Consider the following 26,053-nt stretch of genomic DNA (forward strand, 5'->3'; position numbering starts at 1 on the left):
CTTGGGGACCCACACAAGTTTTTTTTTCAAAAAATATACTTTATTCATAAAATCTCTAATAAACATTACAGAACATTTTGAATTGTTATGACTATACATTTCCTCCAAAGTTACATATTCACTTGACTTTCTTGCATTCAATTGGGATGACATTCCACACATTTCCCTGTTTACATCACAATTCATAGATATCATAGAATTTACAGTGCAGAAGGAGGCCATTCGGCCCATCGAGTCTGCACCAGCTCTTGGAAAGAGCACCCTACCTAAGCCCACACCTCTACCCTATCCTTGTAACCCCATCTAACCTATGAGCAATTTAACATGGCCAATCCACCTAACCTGCACATCTTTGGACTGTGGGAGGAAACCGGAGCACCCGGAGGAAACCCACACAGACACGGGGAGAATGTGCAGACTCCGCAAACCAGGAATCGAACCTGGGATCCTGGAGCTGTGAAGCCATAATGCTAACCACTGTGCTACCGTGCTGCCACAAATTCTTTCTTAAATATTTACATTGTCATGTTTGTTTCCATACTTTTATACATTGGAGTGTTAATGACTCAGACCGAGGGGTTTTACACGGTTACCAGCCCCTTGGTGTACATTTGCTGGAAGACCTTACACAGTGGTCTTTCCCCATTGCGCCTTGGCGGCAGCTGCCCCAAGCTTGAGTGCGTCCCTCAGTAGTCCTGGACCTTGGAATGTGCCAGTCTGCAAAACTCGGTTGAGGATAATTCTTTGCACTGGAAGATCAGCAAGTTTCGGGCAGACCAAAGAGCGTCTTTCACCGAGTTGATGACCCTCCAGCAGCAGTTGATGTTTGTCTCGGTGTGTGTCCCTGGAAACAGTCCGTAGAGCGCAGAGTCCTGTGTCACAGAGCTGCTCGGGAGGAACCTTGACATATACCACTGCATCTCTCTCCAGACCTTCTTTGCAAAGGCACATTCCACAAGGAGGTGGGCGACCGTTTCATCTCCCCCGCAGCCACTCCGACGGCAGCGTGTGACGGCGCTGAGACTTCGGGTGCACATGAAGGATCTGACGGGGAGGGCCCTTCTCACCACCAGCCAAGCTAGGTCTTGGTGCTTGTTCGACAGTTCTGGTGATGAGGCGTTCTGCCAGATGACTCTGACAGTCTGTTCAGGAAACCATCCAACATCCTTGATGCATGATCAATTGCTCAAAGACTAAAGTTGGGTATATCTGTGGCTTTATTACAGTCAGATGCGTGGCCTCCTGCTGCAGATGGCGAAATGTCAGGGCACTGGAGGTCATGCATATTTATACAGTTCTCCGTGTGCGGAGTCAGCCGGCAGGAGCTATCGGCGAACCTGTAGTGCAGGTCCTACCTTACATCTCCTATTACAGTGGATCACCACATTCACCCCCTGTTAAAATGAGTCCAGCAGGGGTGACGTGAAACTATATACATTAGTGCAATTATGTACAGTGGTAGGGAAAGAAAAGTCCATGTTGACGGTCCGGAGTCCGTCAAAGGTTCAGCCGGTCCGGTGCTTTGGTGCTTCGTTGGGAGCAGCGTAACGGTGGCGGCGAAGTCAGTGCTGGCGGTGGTGGAGGTGGCACCGATGGCGGTGGTGGTGGTGCTGATGCTGGCCAGTCATCGGGGAATTCTGGGAGCGTGCCAAAGTCCTCTTAGTCCTCTTGTGTGGAAAAGGGGAGGGGGGGTTGGTCTGGTGGGGTCAATATTGGTGGCGCGGTGGGAGGGGGGGGGCACATGGGTGGGGGGGGTGTGTTGGGGTGGAACCTGACGGTGCCAGGTCCGTGAGTGAGACAGTATCTTGGCGGCCGTCGGGGAACTCAACGTAGGCATATTGAGGGTTGGCGTGGAGCAGGTGAACCCTGTCCACCAAGGGGTCCGCCTTGTGGAGTCGGACGTGCCTATGGAGAAGGGCCGGTCCTTGAGCAGCGGACTTCCTGGGGAAGGTAAAAACACGTTCATGGGGTGTGTTATTAATAGCGGTGCACAATAGTGACCGGATGGAGTGTAGAGCATCAGGGAGGACCTCCTGCCAGCAAGAGGCTGGGATGTTCCTGGACTATAGGGCCAGCTGGACGGCCCTCCAAACCGTCCCATTTTCCCATTCTACTTGCCCGTTTCCCCGGGGGTTATGGCTGGTCGTCCTGCTGGAGGCTATATCCCTGCTGAGCAGGAACTGATGCAGCTCATCGCTCATGAATGAGGATCCCCGTCACTGTGGATGTAGGCGGGGAAACCGAACAGAGCGAAGATGATGCTGAGGGCCTTGATGACGGTGGCAGATGTCATATCGGGGCATGGGATGGCGAAGGGGAATCTGGAGTACTCGTCGACCACACTGAGTATGTACGTGTTATGGTCGGTGGAGGGGAGGGGCCCTTTGAAATCCACACTGAGGCGTTCAATGGGGTGGTAAGCCTTCACCAGGCGCGCAGGGTCTGGCCGGTAGAAGTGCGGCACATTGCACTCCGCACAGACCTGGCAGTCCCTGGTGACTGTCCTTACTTCCTCGATGGAGTAGGGTAGATTGCGAGCTTTGACCAGATGGTACAATCGAGTGACCCCTGGTGACAAAGGCTGTCGTGTAGGGCCCGGAGTTGGTCCACTAGTGCGCTGGCACATGTACCTCGGGAGAGGGCGTCTGGGGGCTTGTTGAGTTTACCGGGGCGATACAAGATCTCGTAATTATAGGTGGAGAGCTCGATTCCCCACTGCAAGATTTTATCATTTTTGAACTTGCCCCGCTGTGGGTTATTGAACATGAAGGCTACCGACCATTGGTCCGTAAGGAGAGTGAATCTCTTACCGGCCAGGTAATGCCTCCAATACCGCAGAACCTCAACAATAGCTTGGGCCTCCTTTTCGACGGATGAGTGTCAAATTTCAGAGGCATGAAGGGTGCGGGAAAAGAATACCACGGGTCTGCCTGCCTGGTTTAGAGTGGCGGCAAGAGCGACGTCTGAAGCGTCGCTTTCTACTTGGAAAGGCAGTGACTCGTCCATTGCGCGCATCTCGGCCTTGGGATGTCTGCTCTGATGCGGGCGAAAGCGTGTTGTGCCCCGGCCGCGAGGGGGAATTGGGTGGACTGAATGAGTGGGTGGGCCTTGTCCGCATAGTTTGGGACCCACTGAGCGTAGTAGGAAAAGAACCCCAGCCAGCTTTTGAGGGCCTTGGGGCAGTGGGGGAGGGGAAGTTCCATGAGGGGGTGCATGCGGTTGGGGTTAGGCCCGAGAAATCCGTTTTGGACTATATAGCCGAGAATGGCCAACCGGGTCGTGCTGAACACACACTTCTCTTTGTTATCGGTCAGGTTGGAAGAGTGGCAGTGCGGAGGAATTTATCGAGGTTGGCATCGTGGTCCTGCTGGTCATGGCCGCAGATGGTGACATTATCTAAGTACGGAAAGGTGGCCCGCAAACCGTACTGGTCGACCATTTGGTCCATCTCTCTTTGGAAGACCGAGACCCCATTTGTGACACCGAAAGGGACCCGAAGGAAGTGGTAGAGGCAACCGTCCGCCTCGAAGGCAGTGTATGGCCGGTCTGACTTCCGGATGGGGAGCTGGTGGTAGGCGGATTCCAGGTCAATTGTTGAGAAGACCCGGTACCGCGCAATCTGATTGACCATATCAGATATGCGTGGGAGGGCGTACGCGTCGAGCTGCGTGTACCGATTGATGGTCTGGCTGTAGTCCACGACCATCCTGTGTTTCTCCCCAATTTCAACCACGACCACTTGTGCTCTCCAGGGGCTGTTGCTGGCCTCGATAATACCCTCCTTAAGCAGCCGCTGGACTTCGGACCTGATGAAGGTCTTGTGCTGGGTGCTGTACCGTCTGCTCCTGGTGGCAACAGGCTTGCAATCCGCAGTTAGATTGGCAAAAAGGGAGGGGGGATCGACCTTAATGGTTGCGAGGCCGCAAACGGTAAGGGGGGGTAAGGGCCCGCCGAATTTGAGGTTGAGGCTCTGGAGGTTGCACTGGAAGTCCAGGCCCAACAGGAGTGCAGCGCAGAGATTAGGAAGGACATAGAGGCGGAAGTTACTAAATTCTATGCCCTGGACCGTGAGGGTGACTGTACAAAAGCCTCGGATCGGGAAGGAGTGGGATCCGGAGGCTAGGGAGATCCTTTGATTGGCAGGGTAGACCGCGAGGGAGCAGTGCCTTACCGTATCTGGGTGAACAAAGCTTTCGGTGCTCCTGGAGTCCAGCAGGCACGAGGTCGCGTGGCCGTTCATGTTAACCGTCGTCGACGCGGTGACCAGGTTGTGCGGGCGAGATTGGTTCAGCATCATTGAAGCGAGCTGCGGGTAGCCATTGGATGCTTCGAGTGGCAAGCGTGTGCGGTTCCGATGTCGGGATGTCCGGAGACCCTGTGGGGGACAAGATGGCGGCGCCCATGGTGCGCCCATTGTGGGGTCGGGACAAGATGGCGGGGCCCATGGCGCGCACATTGCGGGGTCGGGACAAGATGGTGGTGTCCATGGGGCGCACCTGGCCGAAGGGGAAGATGATGGCGGCGCTCATTGGTCGCACATGGACCCGGGAGGAGAAGATGGCGGCTCCCATTGTGCGTCTGGCGTGGGGGAGGGCGCGATAGCGGGCGCGAAGTGGCCCTTTTTACTGCAGGCTTTACAAACTGCAGTGCGGGCTGGGCAGTTTTGGCAGGGCTGCTTCGGCTGAGGAGGTCGTCAGACGGGTCCAGGAGGGGTAGGAAGGAGTAGAAGGGTAGGCAGCGCAGCAGGAGGGGTATGATTGTACGTTACGGGATGCGACTGTCATGGAGAGCGCCAAGGTTTTTTCTCCGCCAGTTCGAGCGTGGCCCCTTCCAGTAATCGTTCTCGGATGCGGTCCGACGCAATCCCCGTCACGAAGGCATCGCGCAGGAGGAGGTTCGTGTGTTCGGCGGCCGTAACGGCCTGACAATTACAGTCCCGGACGAGTAGAATTAGGCCCCCCAGAAGTCTTCGATGGACTCACCAGGTAGTTGCGAGCGGGTGGCGAGTACATGCCTGGTGAAGAGCGTGTTCGCCTTCTGCGTGTAGTGTTCTTTGAGGAGTTCCATTGCTTCCATGTAATTCGTGGCGTCTTGGATCAATGGGAACACGCTGGAGCTCAGTCTGGAGTACAGGACGTTTATTTTCTGAGCCTCCATTGGCGCGGGGTCCACCCGTTGATGTAGGCCTCAAAACATTCTAGCCTGTGAGTATAGTCTTTTCTGGCATCGGGCAAGTGAGGATCCAGCTGCAGGCGATCGGGCTTAATTCGGATATCCATTCTGTGGAAAATCTGACTGTAATAAATTGATGCGCGATCAATTGCACAAAGACTAAAGTTGGGTACAACTGTGGCTTTATTACAGTCAGATGTGTGGCCTCCTGCTGCAGCTGGCGAAATGGCAGGGCACTGGAGGTCATGCATATTTATACAGTTCTCTGTGGGCGGAGCCAGCCGGCAGGAGCTACCGGCGAACCTGTAGTGCAGGTCCTACCTTACATCTCCTATTACAGTGGTTCACCACAATCCTCCACAGTCTCCTTTTCGCTCAGGGCCTCGAGGACATTACGTGCAGACCACTGCTTCATTGCCTTGTGGTCAAAGGTGTTTTTCGTAATAAATGTTTCCACGAGGGACAGGTGATACGGCACGGTCCACCTACTTGGAGCGTTCCGCGGCAATGAGGCCAGACCCATCCTTCGTAACACCGGGGACAGGTAGAATCTCTGTATGTAGTGACACTTGGTGTTTGTGTACCGTGGGTCCATGCACAGCTTGATGCAGCTGCACACAAAGGTGGCCATCAGGATGAGGGAGACGTTGGGTAAGTTTCTCCCTCCCTTATCCAGAGATTTGTAAATGGTGTTCCTTGGGGACCCACTCAAGTACCGGACCAACTGGTCTCCATTTGTGGAGACCAGTACCGAACAGCACTCACCCAAATTCTCCAAGGCAAAGTGGATAGATCCCAAAGCCTTGGGTACCTCGAGAAACTGCGCATTAAAGTGAGACTAGCTGTCTCGCTTTAATGTGCAGTTTTGCCTAAAGATGATCCTGTCCACAATGGCAGGATTTATATCATAACGTCTTGCGAGATCGCATTAGATCTCGCGAGGCATTGTGAGTTGGGTAGATCCCAGGAGTGGGGTCTCCTGACTTCTATCGTCCATGCTGCATCGCGGCGAGCTGCTATTTGGGCGTAGCGTTTCCGTTCGATCGCGCCCACAGAGTTTCAACAAGATTGATGAACTCATAGCTTGCTGACGCCTGTGTGAGTTACTGACACATCCATTTGATCTGTCTTGGCCGCATCTGCCATATATTGTGCAGAGTGTTGTGCTTAACCACAGTTTGCTTGTTAATTCACATATACTCATATTAACCCTGAATGCTAAAATGTATGATGAAACAGCGAATTCCTACAGTGCAGAAGGAGACCATTCGGCCCATCGAGTCTGCACTGACCCTCTGAAAGAGCACCTTACCTAGGCTCACTCCCCTGCCCTATCCCCACCTAACCTGCACAAATTTGGACACTAAGGGGCAATTTATCATGGACAATCCACCTAACCTGCACATTTTTGGACTGTGGGAGCACCTGGAGGAAACCCACCCAGACACAGAGAGAATATTTAAACTCTCCACACAGACATGATGTGGAGATGCTCGCGTTGGACTGGGGTGGGCCTGGTAAGTCTTACAACACCAGGTTAAAATCCAACAGGTTTGTTTCGAATCACTAGCTTTTGGAACGCAGCTCCTTCCTCAGGTAAGTGAAGAGGTGGGTTCCACAGTCACATATATAGACAAATTCAATGATGCAAGATGGTACTTTGAATGTGAGTCTTTGCAGGTAATTAAGTCTTTGCAGGTCCAGACAGTGTGACTGGAGAGAGGGGTAATCACAGGTTAAGGACCTCCTCACCACATCAGATCTTCAACCGACATTATATACCAGATACATCAATGAAATGTTTTTCCTTTGGACCCACGGTGAAGAATCACAGAAATGACTACATGACACTACGACATCTACTTCGCAGCGTTCAACACATCATCGATAAAGACAAACATCTTGCCAAGGCCATCTCCACACCCCCACTACTTGCCTTCAAGCAACTACGCAACCTGAAACAGACCATTGTTTGCAGCAAACTTCCCAGCCTTCAGGAGAACAGCGACCATGACACCACACAACCCTGTCATGGCAACCTCTGCAAGATGTGTCAGATCATCGATATGGGTACCATGATTACACTTGAGAACACCACCCACCAGGTATACGGTACATACTCATGCGACTCGGTCAATATTGTCTACCTCATACGCTGCAGGAAAGGATGTCCCAAGACGTGGTACATTGGCGAGACCGTGTAGACGCTGCGACAATGGATGAACGGACATCACATGACAATCGCCAGGCAGAAATGTTCCCTTCCAGTCGGGGAACACTTCAGCAGTCAAGGACATTCAACCTCTGATCTTCGGGTAAGCTTTCTCCAAGGCAGCCTTCAGGACGCGCGACAACGTAGAATTGCCAAGCAGAAACTGATAGCCAAGTTCCACACACATGAATACGGCCTCAACCATGTCTCATTACATTCACCCCCCCCACCATCTGGCCTGGGCTTGCAAAATCCTACCAACTGTCCTGGCTTGAGACTATTCACATCTCTTTAACCTGTGATTATCCATCTCTCCAGTCGCACTGTCTGGACCAGTAAAGACTTAATTACCTTCAAGGACTCGCATTCAAAGTACCATCTTGCATCATTGACTTTGTCTATATATGTGTTTGTGGAACCCACCTCTTCATTCACCTGAGGAAGGAGCTGCGCTCCAAAAGCTAGTGATTCGAAATAAACCTGTTGGACTTTAACCTGGTGTTGTAAGACTTCTTACTGTGTCCATACAGATAGTCACCCAAGGCCGGAATTGAACCCGGGTCCCTGGTGCTGTGAGACAGTGGAGCTAACCACTGTGCCACCGTGTCGCCCTAGATATTGTAAATTGTTTTATCTTTCTGACCTTGTACGGTAAAGTATATTTCTGTTTGTTCAAAACCAGTGGAATCATGTGGCTTTATTCTCCGAACAGGGGTCTTGCATCTCAAACTCTTTAAACAAAATGTTACTGGCTCCTAACTGGATCTTACCATAAACCTTGAGGTTGGTCCAGGGTCTTAACAACATTTATTAAAGATATTGTATAATAAGCAACGGATTTGAATTAAAACTGTTTCTTCAGTTTGTTATTATGTAATCTGAATTGCATTTCAGCAGAAAAAGTGAAAACTCACTTATTTAAAAAATGTTTGCATTCTCCATATTTCAGATATTGCAAAGACACTCATGCACTTGCAACCCTTGTCAGCATGATGGAATGTGCCTGGATCTCATTGATTCTTTCTTCTGTCTCTGTCCGAACAACTGGAAGGCAAGAGCATTTCTCACTATACATTATATTTGCTCTAAACTGAGATGCAAATGTTTTGGTTATGTGATTTTACTGACTGATTAAACCCATGAATGCTAATTTAATACATCTCGAGATGTGGCTACACACATAATGAGGGAGTAGCATTAGCAGAAAAGGAGCTCTTTCATATACAAGATGCTTTAATGATGAACTAAACAGTAAATTAATTACAGCATAATCATGACCATTGATGCTATCTTTACCTTGAAGCTCACTTGGCTAGACAGCTGGTGTGTCATGCAGAATAACGCTAGCAGCACAGGTTCAATTCCTATACCAGCTGAGGCTATTCATGAAGGTCCCGCCTTCTCAACCTCGCTCCTCGTCTGAAGTGTGGTGACCCTAAGGTTAAATCAGATTAAACACCACCAGTCAGCTCTCCCCCTCAAAGGGGAAAGTAGCCTCTGGTCATCTGGGATCATGGCAACTTTACTTTGCCTTAAAGTTTCTGCTATTGAGCACAATGCTGTTATGAGTGAATTGTGCTCTATAACTAGCAGAGTATCAGGATTTTCAGCTGTTGATTACCTGAATTTCAATGAAGCCGAAGAAAAACTCAAAGCTAAATTCTAAGTGCTCATCATTCCTCATCACATTGCTTATTTAGGGACCCACTTGTTCCGATGATGTAAACGAATGTCACACCTCTGCTGGAACACTACTTTCCTGTCAGAATGGAGCAACGTGTGTCAACACAAATGGCAGTTACAGGTAACAGAACCCATCTTTGTCAGAGCTGAGATATGTTAGGCTTGCTATGGATATTGTACCCTCAGAGGTTATTACTGTCAAGTTACTTCAAAAAGCCAGAGAAATAAGAGACTGGATTCTCCCAAAATGGGGCTTTGACCCCACCCCGGTGTAAAAACGCTGGCGTTGAACTCCCCAGTTCCCTGCAAAAAAATAAAAGGTGATTCACTTACCTGCAGGGGGCTAGCAGGGATCTGTTGTGAAGCTCGCAGCTTTGGCTGCGGATACGGGCCCCCGCACTTCCGGTTCCGAGTCCGCGCATGCGCATGGCGGCGGCTTCCAGTTGCCACGCCGAGCACCATGGTGGACTCGGACCGCGGACCAACACAGCCCCCCGATCGGCCGCGCGCCGCTGCATCGGACCGGCCCGATCGCTGCCCCAGCTGCCCGTAAGGCCCCTCCGGTGCTCGATCCCCCTGCCCCCACCAGGGCGGTCACGGACTGAGTCCACGGCCGCCGCGTGAGGGTCCCGACCGGCCATACCACATTAGTTCCACGGCATTCGAAACTCGGCAGGTCGGGAACGGAGTATCGCTGGGAGGGCCTCTGGCAATGAAGCCCCAGCCGCGCAGTGTAATTCGCGGATGAGCGATTCTCCGGGGCCCGGAGAATCGTGAGAGCAGCGCGGGCCCGATTCGGTCGGGAACTTCGATTCTCCGCCCCTGTGCCAAACGTGATTTCGGTGCGGGGCTATGAAGAATCCAGCCCAAGATTACTAATTAATTGAGTAATATTTGGTGGTAATAAACAATATCCAATGTCGATGAAACACAGAGGCAATAGACCAAGTATTTAGCACATGGAAAACATGCAGTTCTAAATACATAATGGGCTTCAATAGTGCTCCGTGATGTGTGTATGAAGTATTTTGAAATACTGAATGAATATTTGATCCTATTACTTGCATGTTGAAAAATAAATACTGGTGTGCTCTTTGTTTTGAAGTGAGACTGCACCAAGTTTCCCTTTTGTTTACAATGAATGCTCACTCTTTTAGTCCATTTTCAAAGTAACTATATAATCACAGTGCAGCATTGTTAAATCGAGCCAGGATAGCAAAGTGTTGTAACACATCAGTATTAAGCTTGTATACCAAGGGCGCAACATTGCAAAATAAAAATCTCATTGACCTTGTTTTTAATATTAACGATGCTTCATACTCTGTCATCCTCAGCTGTACCTGTACTCCAGAATGGTATGGTCCACATTGCACTTTCAAATATGATGATTGCCAAGGTGGCTCACAAGCACCATGTGAACATGGCACTTGTATTGATTCAGAGAGAGTGCAGCCAAATCAGGTAAAAATTCACAGAAGTATTTGTGAAAAAAATTTGCTTCTATACAGGTACTCTGAATAAATATCTTCCACTATAATACTGGAACTGAATTTCATGAAGCAATCGTAAGCTATGCTCGGTGACCCCACTATTCCCAGTCAAAATGGAGACAAATGGGTAATTTTCCCCTTCAGTCACAAGTGGATACCATTGTAAGTGACTGGGATTGATTTTATACTCATAATAACCACCCTCCAGTCACTGAATTTCATTGGCAAAGTGTTCAATTTATTTTATGTAAACATCCTCCTGTCATTGCATTTTGCGAGTGAAATCATGCAGCATTTAATGGGAGAGTTTGTTCCAGCTTTGGCCATGAGCTGTGGCTGCTGAATTTTGCAGTGATTCTTTTCAGGTAGATTTTGTAGACTATTTGTTGTAGTTTGCTGTTTAAAACAAAACACTGCTATTCATTAAATAGACCTTGTTTGCTGTGTGTCGTGCTGAATGTCCCATCTTGCCCCAATACTGGTAACTGCAACCCATGGGCTGGCACCCATGGTGTTAATTGACATTCTGCTAATTGCAGCTTTGTATCGTAATTGCAAACATTTATTAATATTCTATGTTCCCACTTGCTGTCCATTCACAGCCCAAGTACCAGTGTATCTGTGATGTTGGGTGGACTCAAACTGCTACAAGTTCAGCCTGCAGTTCTGATATTGATGAATGTAATCTTCCAGTTCATCCCTGCTCAACAAATCCTCCAGTCCAGTGCTTGAATTCGGAAGGTTCTTACTCTTGTGGACCGTGCACAGCAGGTAAGAACTTGTTTTTTTTTTCTTTATTCATGTGACAAGCGCATTATGACCTGAATTTGCAGGCGGCGGCAAAGCAGGGGTGAAGAAACTCTCACTGAGAATACTAGAGATCTCTGTGGCAAGAGGTTTAATTCTGTCGCATTGCAGTGGATTGCAGTGCAGTTTGTTAGGAATTCCCTGTGTAGAGTTGCAGGGGTGCCATCAAACTGCCTAAGCAGCCAATCACAATCAAGAATTCTCACAGACAGACTACCAGGAAATGAAAAGCGGGCAAAATAACTCACATTTTAAATAAATTCACATCAATCAAAATAAAGATTGGGACATGCACATTTAAGGTAGAATTTCAAATGATTTGAAAAAATATTATTTAAAAATTAGTTGAAAGCAATAATTAATCTTTTATGATGCATTTAACAACACACCACAAACAAGAACAAAACAAAGAACAAAGAAATGTACAGCACAGGAACAGGCCCTTCGGCCCTCCAAGCCCGTGCCGACCATGCTGCCCGACTAAACTACAATCTTCTACACTTCCTGGGTCCGTATCCCTCTATTCCCATCCTATTCATGTATTTGTCAAGATGCCCCTTAAATGTCACTATCGTCCCTGCTTCCACCACCTCCTCCGGTAGCGGGTTCCAGGGACCCACTACCCTCTGTGTAAAAAACTTGCCTCGTACATCTACTCTAAACCTTGCCCCTCTCACCTTAAACCTATGTCCCCTAGTAATTGACCCCTCTACCCCGGGAAAAAGCCTCTGACTGTCCACTCTGTCTATGCCCCTCATAATTTTGTTGACCTCTATCAGGTCGCCCCTCAACCTCCTTCGTTCCAGTGAGAACAAACCGAGTTTATTCAACCGCTCCTCATAACTAATGCCCTCCATACCAGGCAACATTCTGGTAAATCTCTTCTGCACCCTCTCTAAAGCCTCCACATCCTTCTGGTAGTGTGGCGACCAGAATTGAACACTATACTCCAAGTGTGGTCTAACTAAGGTTCTATACAGCTGCAACATGACTTGCTAATTCTTATACTCAATGCCCCGGCCAATGAAGGCAAGCATGCCGTATGCCTTCTTGACTACCTTCTCCACCTGTGTTGCCCCTTTCAGTGACCTGTGGACCTGTACACCTAGATCTCTCTGACTTTCAATACTCTTGAGGGTTCTACCATTCACTGTATATTCCCTACCTGCATTAGACCTTCCAAAATGCATTACCTCACATTTGTCCGGATTAAACTCCATCTGCCATCTCTCCGCCCAAGTCTCCAAACAATCTAAATCCTGCTGCATCCTCTGACAGCTATCCGCAATTCCACTAACCTTTGTGTCGTCTGCAAACTAATCAGACCAGTTACATTTTCCTCCAAATCATTTATATATACTACAAACAGCAAAGGTCCCAGCACTGATCCCTGCGGAACACCACTGGTCACAGCCCTCCAATTAGAAAAGCATCCTTCCATTGCTACTCTCTGCCTTCTATGACCTAGCCAGTTCTGTATCCACCTTGCCAGCTCACCCCCGATCCCGTGTGACTTCACCTTTTGTACTAGTCTACCATGAGGGACCTTGTCAAAGGCCTTACTGAAGTCCATATAGACAATATCCACTGCCCTACCTGCATCAATCATCTTTGTGACCTCCTTGAAAAACTCTATCAAATTAGTGAGACACGACCTCCCCTTCACAAAACCATGCTGCCTCTCACTAATACGTCCATTTGCTTCCAAATGGGCGTAGATCCTATCTCAAAGAATTCTCTCCAGTAATTTCCCTACCACTGATGCAAGGCTCACCGGCCTGTAGTTCCCTGGATTATCCTTGCTACCCTTCTTAAACAGAGGAACAACATTGGCTATTCTCCAGTCCTCCGGGACATCACCTGAAGACAGTGAGGATCCAAAGATTTCTGTCAAGGCCTCAGCAATTTCCTCTCTAGCCTCCTTCAGTATTCTGGGGTAGATCCCATCAGGCCCTGGGGACTTATCTACCTTAATATTTTTCAAGACGCCCAACACCTCGTCTTTTTGGATCTCAATGTGAGCCAGGCTATCTACACACCCTTCTCCAGACTCAACATCTACCAATTCCTTCTCTTTGGTGAATACTGATGCAAAGTATTCATTTAGTACCTCACCCATTTCCTCTGGCTCCACACATAGATTCCCTTGCCTATCCTTCAGTGGGCCAACCCTTTCCCTGGCTACCCTCTTGCTTTTTATGTACGTGTAAAGAGCCTTGGGGTTTTCCTTAACCCTATTTGCCAATGACTTTTCGTGACCCCTTCTAGCCCTCCTGACTCCTTGCTTAAGTTCCTTCCTACTTTCCTTATATTCCACACAGGCTTCGTCTGTTCCCAGCCTTTTAGCCCTGACAAATGCCTCCTTTTTCTTTTTGACAAGGCCTACAATATCTCTCGTTATCCAAGGTTCCCGAAAATTGCCGTATTTATCCTTCTTCCTCACAGGAACATGCCGGTCCTGAATTCCTTTCAACTGACACTTGAAAGCCTCCCACATGTCAGATGTTGATTTTCCCTCAAACATCCGCCCCCAATCTAGGTTCTTCAGTTCCCGCCTAATATTGTTATAATTAGCCTTCCCCCAATTTAGCACATTCACCCTAGGACCACTCTTATCCTTGTCCACCGGCACTTTAAAACGTATAAAGTTATATTTTCAGGGCCAGAGTGATTCCTCAGATTGCTGCTAAAAGCCAAGGGACTCCTAATTGAACAAGGTGTAACATTTTTGGTGTTTTCTAACAGCAATTGGAGAGGGAAAGGGCACATTCTCACCAATCAAATGATAACTATGATTGCTGACTCTGGGGGTTGAAAGGATTGAGGAGGTGGGTGGTGGCCAATGGCATAGCCTAAAGTGCAGCAGTTGTGATAGACTGCAACTTGAAAATTTCCATGTCATCTGCACTTGCACTAAATCCCACAGTTGAAGACCGTGTCAGAAAGAAATGGTAGTGAATGCTGGGAAGTTTGCCATTAAAACCTCCTGCAAAATTCAGTCCTATGTCTCTGCTATGTCTTTTAAAAGAGATCTTTCATGGGTTACAGCCAGCATTCATTGGCTATCCCTAATTACCCTTTAAGAGATGATGGTGAGATATCTGCTTGAACCACTGCACTCCACATGGATACACGCACATTGTTGTTAGGAAGGGAGTTACTGGATTTTCACGCAGAGACAGTGATGGAACGGTGATATAGTTCCAAGTCAGGATGATGTGTGGCTTGGAGGGAAACTTGCAAATGGTGGTGTTACCATGCATCTGCTACACTTGTCCTTCTAGATTTTTGTGAGGGCCACGAAGAATCCAGCACGAGTTTCAAAGATACAAAGAAATAACATTTATTTACAATAACATATATATACACAACAGCAGCAACCTTGCTTGCTGCTTACTCCTTCCTGCTGGTTCCAAACTGGCCAGCTTTATTTATACCGGGTGTCTGCTAATGATTTCTCCGCCCCCCCTCATTGGGGAAGCTCATACTCCCACAGGATTGTGGGATTGTCATTAGTCCCCAGCCAATGGTAAGCAGGCAGGTTATAACATCCCTCCCCCCCAAAGTCCAAGGAATCCACCGAAGACCCTGGCCGCAGGCCGGACACCATTTGTGCGAGGCGCTGGATCGGGCGGCGTGTAACGAGACGGAGACCGGCGCTTCTGTGATGGACGGCGTAACGGTTGTACATCCACAGCCCCTGGGCCTGAGGATTGCCCCTCTGGTGCGTCCCCATCTCGGAGTCAGAGTCTGCTGCCTCTGTCATCTCGGCGTCTCTATCTCCGCGCGGTTCTGTAACAACCTGCGCAGGCTTTGAGTGAGGCACCAGAGCAAGATTGTGAGGAATACTTTCCATTGTCTCTGGTCTCTGCGGCTGTAGAAATGAACTCCGGGGGCGGGGAATCTTTGAAGGGATAGTCTTCTGGACCGAACGTGGTCTACATGTTTGCGCTGGAGACGACCCTGGGCTTGCACCTGGTAAGATATAGGGCCCGTTTGGCAAAAGATTACGCCAGGGACCCACTGGGCAACATTAGCAAAATAGCGAACGAACACTGGGTCACCGGGCGCAAACTGCCGATGCCGAGAAAAACCCTGTCCCTGCCATTCTTGTGTGCGGCGTACTTTTGCGCCAATGTCCGGGAAAACCATACTAAGGTGGGTGCAAAGTCTCCGGCCCATTAGGAGTTCTGCAGGAGCTACCATGGAGGGTGGTCCAATACGGAAACAAAAAGCGAGCCAGTCTCGTGTCCATTGACCCGGAAAACTGCTTCTTTAGGCCTCGTTTGAATGTCTGCACTGCGCGCTCGGCCAACCCATTTGAAGCCGGGTGGTAAGGGGCAGTGTGGATATGGCGTATGCCGTTCATCTTCATGAACCTCGCAAACTCCTCACTGGTGAATGGAGTGCCGTTATCCGTGGCCAGCACCTCGGGGAGGCCATGTGTACTAAAAGACAAACGTATCTTCTCAATTGTTGCGCAGGACGTTGTGCCTAGCATCTTATGCACCTCTAGCCATTTAGACTGGGCGTTGATTATTAAAAGGAACATGGATCCCTGAAAAGGGCCTGCGAAATCCGCATGCAAGCGCGCCCAAGGCCGCCCTGGCCATTCCCAGTGATGTAGGGGCACGACCGGCGGAAGCTTCTGATGCTCCTGACAAATGGAGCATAAGACCATAAGACATAGGAGCGGAAGTAAGGCCATTCGGCCCATCGAGTCCACTCCACCATTCAATCATGGCTGATTTCAACTCCATTTACCCGCTCTCTCTCCATAGCCCTTAATTCCTCGAGAAATCAGGAATTTACCAACTTCTGTCTTAAAGACACTCAACGTCCCGGCCTCCACCGCTCTCTGTGGCAATGAATTCCACAGACCCACCACTCTCTAGCTGAAGAAATTTCTCCTCATCTCTGTTCTAAAGTGACTCCCTTTTATTCTAAAGCTGTGCCCCCGGGTCCTAGTCTCCCCTGCTAATGGAAACAACTTCCCTACGTCCACCCTATCTAAGCCATTCATTATCTTGTAAGTTTCTATTAGATCTCCCCTCAACCTCCTAAACTCCAATGAATATAATCCCAGGATCGTCAGACTTTCATCGTATGTTAGCCCTACCATTCCTGGGATCATCCGTGTGAATCTCCGCTCCAGTGCCAGTATGTCCTTCCTGAGGTGTGGGGCCCAAAATTGCTCACAGTATTCTAAATGGGGCCTAACTAATGCTTTATAAAGCTTCAGAAGTACAGCCCTGCTTTTACATTCCAAGCCTCTTGAGATAAATGATAACATTGCATTTGCTTTCTTAATTACGGACTCAACCTGCAAGTTTACCTTTAGAGAATCCTGGATTAGGACTCCCAAGTCCCTTTGCACTTCAGCATTATGAATTTTGTCACCGTTTAGAAAATAGTCCATGCCTCTATTCTTTTTTCCAAAGTGCAAGACCTCGCACTTGCCCATGTTGAATTTCATCAGCCATTTCTTGGACCACTCTCCTAAACTGTCTAAATCTTTCTGCAGCCTCCCCACCTCCTACATCCTTCCTGCCCCTCCACCTATCTTTGTATCATCGGCAAACTTAGCCAGAATGCCCCCAGTCCCGTCATCTAGATCGTTAATATATAAAAAGAACAGCTGTGGCCCCAACACTGAACCCTGCGGGACACCGCTCGTCACCGGTTGCCATTCCGAAAAATAACCTTTTATCCCAACTCTCTGCCTTCTGCCTGACAGCCAATCGTCAATCCATGTTAGTACCTTGCCTCGAATACCATGGGCCCTTATTTTACTCAGCAGTCTCCCGTGAGGCACCTTATCAAAGGCCTTTTGGAAGTCAAGATAGATAACATCCATTGGCTCTCCTTGGTCTAACCTATTTGTTATCTCTTCAAAGAACTCTAACAGGTTTGTCAGGCATGACCTCCCCTTACTAAATCCATGCTGATTTGTCCTAATCCGACCCTGCACTTCCAAGAATGTAGAAATCTCATCCTTAACAATGGATTCTAGAATCTTGCCAACAACGAGGTTAGGCTAATTGGCCTATAATTTTCCATCTTTTTCCTTGTTCCCTTCTTGAACAGGGGGGTTACAACAGCGATTTTCCAATCCTCTGGGACTTTCCTTGACTCCAGTGACTTTTGAAAGATCATAACTAACGCCTCCACTATTTCTTCAGCTATCTCCTTTAGAACTCTGGGATGTAGCCCATCTGGGCCCGGAGATTTATCAATTTTTAGACCTCTTAGTTTCTCTAGCACTTTCTCCTTTGTGATGGCTACCATATTCAACTCTGCCCCCTGACTCTCCTGAATTGTTGGGATATTACTCATGTCTTCTACTGTGAAGACTGACGCACAGTACTTATTTAGTTCCTCAGCTATTTCCTTGTCTCCCATCACTAGATTACCAGCGTCATTTTGGAGCGGCCCAATGTCTACTTTTGCCTCCCGTTTGTTTTTAATGTACTTAAATAAACTTTTACTATCATTCCTAATGTTACTGGCTAGCCTACCTTCATATTTGATCCTCTCATTCCTTATTTCTCTCTTTGCTATCCTCTGTTTGTTTTTGTAGCCATCCCAATCTTCTGACTTCCCACTACTCTTTGCCACATTATATGCTTTCTCTTTTGCTTTGATGCATTCCCTAACTTCCTTTGTCAGCCATGGCTGCCTAATCCCCCCTCTGATAACCTTTCTTTTCTTTGGGATGAACCTCTGTACTGTGTCCTCAATTACTCCCAGAAACTCCTGCCATTGCTGTTCTACTGTCTTTCCCAGTAGGCTCTGCTCCCAGTCGATTTTCGTCAGTTCCTCCCTCATGCCCCTGTAGTTACCTTTATTTAACTGTAACACCTTTACATCTGATTCTACCTTCTTTCTTTCAAATTGCAGACTGAATCCTACCATATTATGATCACTGCCTCCTAAGTGTTCCCTTACTTTAAGATCTTTTATCAAGTCTGGCTCATTACATAACACTAAGTCCAGAATGGCCTGTTCCCTCGTGGGCTCCATCACAAGCTGTTCCAAAAAGCCCTCCTGTAAACATTCAATGAATTCCTTTTCCTTGGATCCACTGGCAGCATTATTTACCCAGTCCACCTGCATATTGAAGTCCCCCATGATCACTGTGACCTTGCCTTTCTGACATGCACTTTCTATTTGGTGGTGCATTTTGTGCCCCTGGTCCTGACCACTGTTAGGAGGCCTGTACATAACTCCCATTGTGGTTTTTTTGCCTTTGTGGTTCCTCAACTCTACCCACACAGATTCCACATCATCTGACCCTATGTCGTTCAGTGCTATTGATTTAATTTCATTCCTAATTAACAAGGCAACCCCGCCCCTCTGCCCACCTCTCTGATTTTTCGATAGGTTGTGAATCCCTGGATGTTTAAATGCCAGTCCTGAACCCCCTGCAACCACATCTCTGTGATGCCTACCAAATCATACCTGCCAGTCACAATCTGGGCCACAAGCTCATCTACCTTGTTCTGTACACTGCAAGCATTTAAATATAGCACCTTTAATTCTCTTGACCGTCCCTTTTTGTTTTCTTAGTGTGGTGGACCTTGGTTTATTGAGCCTTTCCATACACTGTGTCATATTTTGTGGGATGGGGACTATCGTAGCCTCTCCTGAGTTCTGTCTTTTCGTGCTTTTTTGTATTCCTAAGCAGCTACGCTTCCCACTGATTACGTCACCTCTTGATTCCCTGACTTTCCCTTCCCCCCCAATCTTTTTCGCCAGAACACTGGTCCCAGCTCGGTTCAGGTGGAGACCATCCCAACGGTATAGGCCCCCCCTGTCCCAAAACTGATGCCAGTGTCCCATGAAAAGGAACCCCTCTTTCCCACACCATTCTTTCAGCCATGTGTTAACTTCCCTTATTCTTGCCTCCCTATGCCAATTTGCACGTGGCTCAGGCAGTAATCTGGAGATTATGACTCTTGAGGACCTGTTTTTTAATTTGAATCCTAGCTCTTTCTAAGCTTTAAACAGGTCCTCTTTCCTGGACTTGCCCATGTTGTTGGTACCGACATGGATACAACAACTGGATCCTCCCCCTCCCTCTCCAGTATCCTTTCAAGCCGGTCAGAGAGCCACTCAGCAGTTTTGGGCCACCTTCTCAATGTCGGCATCGAGGCCTGGCCACCAAACATAACTCCGGGCCAACATTTTCATTTTGGTCACACCTGGATGCCCATTGTGCAAGTCTCTTAGTATCAGCTCCTGTCCTTTTTCCGGGACAATCACACGCGTCCCCCACAAGAGGTTGCCGTCTTCCACGCTGAATTCTGACAGCTTGGAGGAAAATGCCCGCAACTCGCCTGGGAGCTGTCTATGCTGCCCACCATACAGGACTATGTGTCGAACCTTTGACAGGACTGGCTCCATCTGGGTCCACTCACGGATCTGTGATGCCGTAACATGCAAGGTGTCCATAAAATTTAGGGTTGCAACCACGTCACCGGTCGTGGGGGTCGACATGGGGCCGGTCGATAAAGGTAATCGGCTCAGTGCGTCGGCATTCGCTATCTGCGTTCCTGGTTTGTGCTCCAGAGAATACTCGTATGCAGCGAGCAACAAAGCCCAGCGCTGGATCCGTGCAGAAGCAATGGGCGGTATTGGCTTATCCTCTCTGAAAAGTCCCAGCAGAGGCTTATGATCAGTCACGATAGTGAAGTGGCGGCCATACATGTACTGGTTGAAACGTTTGACCGCAAAGACCACTGCCAGACCCTCCTTCTCGATCTGCGCGTACTTTTGTTCCGCTGCAGTCAATGTGCGGGAGGCGAAAGCTATCGGCCGCTCGGCCCCGTTCTCCATCTTGTGGGACAGGACGGCCCCAATACCATACGGGGATGCATCACATGTGACGAGCAAAGGATTTCCAGGATCATAGTGGGATAGTAACCCAGACGACGACAATTGTTGTTTTACCCGCCGGAAAGTGGTTTCTTGCAGCTGACCCCAAACCCAGGTGTGATTTTTCTTTAGCAGAAGATGCAACGGGGCCAGCATAGTTGCCAGATTGGGGAGGAACTTCCCGTAATAGTTTATGAGGCTGAGAAAAGAACGAAGATGCGAAGTGTAAGTCGGGGCGGGGGCCTGTTGAATCGCACGCACCTTCTCTGTGACGGGGTGCAAACCTTTGCGGTCCACCCGATAACCCAGGTAGACTAATTCCTTCGCCTGAAAGATGCACTTTGTGCGGCGTAAACGGACTCCAGCCTCCGAAAAGCGTCTAAGGACAGCCTCCAGATTTTCCAGATTTTCCTGCTCCAACGTCCCTGTGATCAAAACGTCATCTAAGTAGACAGCGACACGCGGTAAACCTCTCAAAATGCCCTCCATAACACATTGAAAAATAGCGCAGGCAGAGGATACTCCAAAGGGCAAACGTGTATATTCATATAGGCCCCAGTGTGTATTAATCGTTACATATGGTCAGGAGGCAGGGTCCAGCTCCAACTGTAGGTAGGCGTGCCTCATATCTAATTTTGTGAACGAGAGTCCACCTGCAAGCTTTGCGTAGAGATCATCTATGCGAGGCATTGGATATCGGTCGAGTCGGGAAGCTGTATGCACTGTAGGTTTATAGTCGCCGCACAAGTGAACTGTGGCATCTGGCTTCATTACAGGTACAATTGGTGCTGCCCAGTCAGCGAAACGGATGGGCCTGATAATACCCAAAGTTTCCAAACGAGTGAGCTCCCCTTCTACCTTCCCGAGCAAGGCGTAAGGCACCGGGCGCGCCCGGAAATAGTGAGGCGTGGCTCCTGGTTTGACTTGGATACGGGCTATGGTCCCTTTTATTTTCCCCAAACCGGGCTGGAATACATCTGGGTATCGTCCTAGCACCTCAGTCAACCCTTCAGAAACTGTTTGGAGGATGTGCTGCCATTGCAACCGCAAATGGCGCAACCAGTCTCGACCCAACAGGCTGGGCCCATGGCCGCGCACCACGATAAGTGGGAAACGCCCCTCCTGGCGGCCATAAACAACAGGGGTCATCGTAGTTCCTGCAATGTCCAATGGTTCCCCCGTGTAGGTGGCCAACCTGGCCTGTGTATCGGTTAATGTAAGGGTCTGTATACCCTACTTGATGCTGTTGAATATCCTCTGGGCGATCACGGAGACCGCTGCGCCAGTGTCCAACTCCATCTCAAGCGGGTGACCATTGACCCGTACTGTCACCTTAATGGGGGCCACACAGGGAGCTGCCACACAATGCAGGTGCAGGCAGTCGTCCTCCGTCTCCACGTCCTCAGGAGTAGTCGCCGCAGGTTCATCCACATGGAAGGTACGGCCCCTGGGCTGGTCCCAGTTTCGGTCGAAACGACGGCGCCTCTGGCGCCTCCAGGACCGGCGTCCGCGACGGGGTCGGCGCCTACAAGTCTGACACGGACATGGCTCCTCACCCATTGGTTCTGGAGAAGGCTCCCTTCGGGGAGGAATGTCTGATGGGCACTGGTGTCGATCCGGACATCGCCTCGCCCAAGATACCGCAGGAGTGCGGGGGGACGTTTTCGGATGGAAGGTGTTGCGCCCCAAGGCATGCACTTCCATTCCCTGTATCTCCTGCACTCCTCATTCTGCGCTCTCTCAGGACAATACTATTTGAATGGCCTGTTGAAAAGTCAATGTTGGCTGAGCTAACAACTTTCTCTGGGTGGCCGCATTGTTAATACTGCAAACCAAACGGTCGCGTAACATTTCTGACAAGGTCTCATCATAGTCACAGTACTCCGCAATCCTGCGTAGCCTGGATAGAAAGTCGGCAAGGGATTCTCCAGGGGTCCTCTCCAACAAAAATCCAGGGAGGTGGCTTCAGCAGTGTAGACAGTTATTCACTTTAACCCTCATCGCCAGTTTTGTGAGGGCCACGAAGAATCCAGCACGAGTTTCAAGGATACAAAGAAATAACATTTATTTACAATAACATATATATACACAACAGCAGCAACCTCGCTTGCTGCTTACTCCTTCCTGCTGGTTCCAAACTGGCCAGCTTTATTTATACCGGGGGTCTGCTAATGATTTCTCCGCCCCCCACTCATTGGGGAAGCTCATACTCCCACAGGATTGTGGGATTGTCATTAGTCCTCAGCCAATGGTAAGCAGGCAGGTTATAACAGAGATGAAAGTAGTTGTGGGTTTAGAAGGAGCCTTGATGAGTTGCTGCTATGCATCTTGTAGATGGTACACACAGCGGCCCATGTGTTGTCGGTGGTGGAGTGAGTGAATGCTTAAGCAAGGATGCTTTTTCATGGATAATGTTGAGCTTCTTGAGTTTTGATGAAGCCACACCCATCCAGACAAGTGGAGAGTATTCCTTCATACTCCTGACTTGTGCCTTGTAGCTGGTGGACCGGGTTTGGAGAGTCAGGACTTGAGTTACTTCCTGCAGAGTTCCCAGCTTCTGGCCTGTTCTTGTAGCCACAGTATTTATACGGCTAGTGCAGTTCACTTTCTGTTCAATGTTAACACACAGAATATTGACAGTGGGGGATTCAGTGATGGTAATGCCATTGAATGTCAAGGTGCGATAGTTAGATTCTCTCTTACTGACTGACGCTTATGTGTGGTGATAACATCGCTTGCCAATTACTTTTGCATTAGTTTGGCGATTAAAAACATATACATTTTGGCTGGATGCTTATGTTTTGCTAAATTGTCCTCAGGCTGGGAAGGAAATGGACACAGCTGCCAAGATATTAATGAGTGCGAGACCAATAATGGAGGATGCTCTCAGGCTCCAAACGTTCGGTGTATTAATACGATGGGATCTTACCATTGTGATTTATGTCCACCAGGTACGTGACCCACTTAAGCGGATTGGATCAAGTCAATGTAGTAGTGAAGGGGCACTTGTTTGTATGGTTAAGAAATTGGTTCAATTTCCTGAAATTAATTTAAATGACTTTTTACCATCATGATATTTAAATCATTAGCAATTGTTGTTACGTTCCTGAAAAGTGCTACAATTGTAAAAGTGCAAAGCAGTATTATTTTCTTCTGATTTTTCTTTCTTAACCATTCTGTTTTCAAATTAGAAATTGATCACATTTGCAATGTTACATGTTGTTAGCCTGATGACAGCTTTATGGATTACAGGGAAGAATGACCGCTGTTAATTTTAAAATAAAAACCAAGAACCTGATTTGAGCAGCACTTATATATGCACCTTACCAACAAGCGCAGGCTTTTGGAAGCAACTACATTTTGTTGAATCTGTTCCCATCAACTGCGTCCCAAAAATATTTCAAAAAGTTTCAATATTTATCCTTGTTATCTGTCTTTTCCATGGAATTTCAACCATTCGTTTTGAGACCCTGATCTGTATGACAGCATTTGCTGATAAAAAGCAGCATTGAGCAGGTCTTTCCCCCCTCAATACTGCTCCTACTGCCAAGTTACTGTAGCCACTGCAGCCCCTGTAGCCGCTGAGGGGCGGGGGAACTCCATTTACCCAATGTATAAAAGGTCGGCCTGTAAGGCACCAACCAGAGAGAGACCCAATAGGGATCTACCAGGAAGTGTATATACCGTAATTGTAAATAAATCAAAACTCTTTATTTTCTCGGTGTGGACTCCCTGTGTCCTTATTAAAGTAAAGATCCCATTAAATACCCCTCATGAAAACTGCTTACTGGTATTCTCATTAGTTGCATGAACAACAATTTAACAGATTGACCACAATTCAGCTGCAGGACCCTTATTGTCACTTTAACATGATACCTATCCTTGTTACAGGCAGCCACTGTGGGTCTTTCAAGCACCCAGACCAATCTGACTCTGTGTACACCTCTGCTGCACAACAGCGCGCTGCTGTATTAGACTTTGCGCCTATTTTTGGGCCCCAAACGAGTATGAGACTCATTGCAGTTACTTCCCCAACTAATCTTACTCATGGTATTTTTACATTTGCAGAAAATGCAATCCTTTGGTATATAGAACATATTTCTTCGCAAATAAGATTCTTTGTAATGTACTGGTTTATTTACATTACAGGTTACCAGGGCGATGGGAAGAAGTGCACACAGATTGATGTATGCTCTATAAACAATGGCGGATGCCATCACTTGGCATCATGTACATCCAATCCAGGTACAATATTGATTGTGTTGGTAAAGAATCTATACCTTCAATGTCTATAATTCATAACAAATGCAAATCACAAGCAATTGCCTCCTTATTTGTTGAGTTTAAGGTGCTTACTCCACCATTTAGTTTGTAGAAGGGACATTCCTCGGTGACGTGCAGCATTGTTTGTGGCTTTCCACACGTGCATAAGGAATCTGTACTGAAGCCCAGGAAATGGAGATTTTCTGCCCAGGGACCCTGGCCTGTCCTGAACCTGTCTTACCGTGATAGTTCAAAACATGCCATTCAACCGATAGTTTGTCATAAGGAACTTGTTAGTGACTTTCCATGTTTCCCATTCCTTGATCCAAAGGATGCTTCGTGGTGGACTTTTCTCAGGACATTTGGGAGGTTGAAGGCGGGCAATAAGTGGGTTGAATAAGTGGTAAGTGAGGTGCAGCAGGGGTAGTTTGAACCAACTTGTGGGTTTTTGTCAGTTGACAGGTGTGTGGTGTAATGATGTTTGTGAGGACAAAAAGCTAGGGGAGGTGTGTTGAATGCAGAGTGATGCGAATTGTTGCAATTATTTGAGTGCAATAATAGAGTCATATGGCTGCAATTAAGTTGGGTCATTTGGATATTAAATGTGTTTTGTGTAAGTTTATTGATGGCGTTTAAAGCAGTGAATTCTGAAGTGTTGTATCTGCTGAGTTCTGCAACCTTTTGAACTTTACTGTTCTTTATTGCAGTAAAACCGAAATGTTATCAAGTATTTAAACATTTAACATAACCAGTATCTTGACAAATAAAATAATAAAACCAGTTTGGATTATTTAACTGGCCACTGTGGAGGCTCCCCCCGCCGGAGTCGGATCCCCCTGCCCCCCCACCAGGACGGCCCCCACAGCCAGAACGGCGAGGCACTTGGCCCGTCGCACATGGAGAATCACCGTGGGGACCCGGCGCCGCGTCGATCGCGTGCATGCGACTGGTGGCAATTCTCCGGTCGCCGGAGGATCGCGTGCCGGCGTGCGACCCTATTTTAGGTAATTCTCCGCCCCCGCGCTGAGCGCGATTAATGCGCTGAGGGCTGGAGAATCCCGCCCCTGATCTCTATGCAAAAGCATATTCGGTATAATATTGGATTTATTTCTCAGAAGCTGTACTCTAGAACAGGCATTGTCAAACTCAGGGGCGTGACCCGCGGGTGGGTCGCGGGCAGGTGTCGGGAGGATCGCGGAGCGCTCCATATCGTGCAACTCCGCGCACAACAGCCGCAGCAGCCGGCTGTTAATAACGCCAGCTGCAAGCGGCCTTCAAAATGGCCAGGAACATATTAAAAAAATGCGGCCGCACTGCGCATGCATGCCATATCATCGGTGTGCATGCGCAAAAACTATACGCAGTACAGCCGCCTTTTTTTTTAACCGAACGCTGCTTTTTTTTTACAAGTTCGGGAGGGTTTTATTAATTTTATTTTATTCATTTATTTCATTAATTTTATTTTTATTTTTTTCATTTATTTTATTCATTTTTTTTTTACAAGTTCGGGGGGTTTTATTTGTTAAAATCTTACAGGGAAAAAATGCAG

At 48.2% G+C, this 26,053-nt stretch overlaps 1 protein-coding gene across 1 annotated transcript in view; it reads left to right on the plus strand.

Moving 5' to 3' along the window:
* Nucleotides 1–26,053, plus strand: part of cubn (cubilin (intrinsic factor-cobalamin receptor)) — a 604,171-nt gene that overhangs the window by 9,795 nt on the left and 568,323 nt on the right. The window contains exons 5-10 of the mRNA XM_072510233.1: nt 8,334–8,435; nt 9,085–9,188; nt 10,402–10,528; nt 11,160–11,328; nt 23,061–23,192; nt 24,391–24,486. Coding sequence (XP_072366334.1) covers nt 8,334–8,435; nt 9,085–9,188; nt 10,402–10,528; nt 11,160–11,328; nt 23,061–23,192; nt 24,391–24,486 — 730 coding nt within the window. The remainder of the gene's footprint in view (nt 1–8,333; nt 8,436–9,084; nt 9,189–10,401; nt 10,529–11,159; nt 11,329–23,060; nt 23,193–24,390; nt 24,487–26,053) is intronic.

The sequence above is a fragment of the Scyliorhinus torazame genome, chromosome 6 (genome assembly GCF_047496885.1).
Source record: "Scyliorhinus torazame isolate Kashiwa2021f chromosome 6, sScyTor2.1, whole genome shotgun sequence".
NCBI classification, from domain to species: Eukaryota; Metazoa; Chordata; class Chondrichthyes; order Carcharhiniformes; family Scyliorhinidae; genus Scyliorhinus; species Scyliorhinus torazame.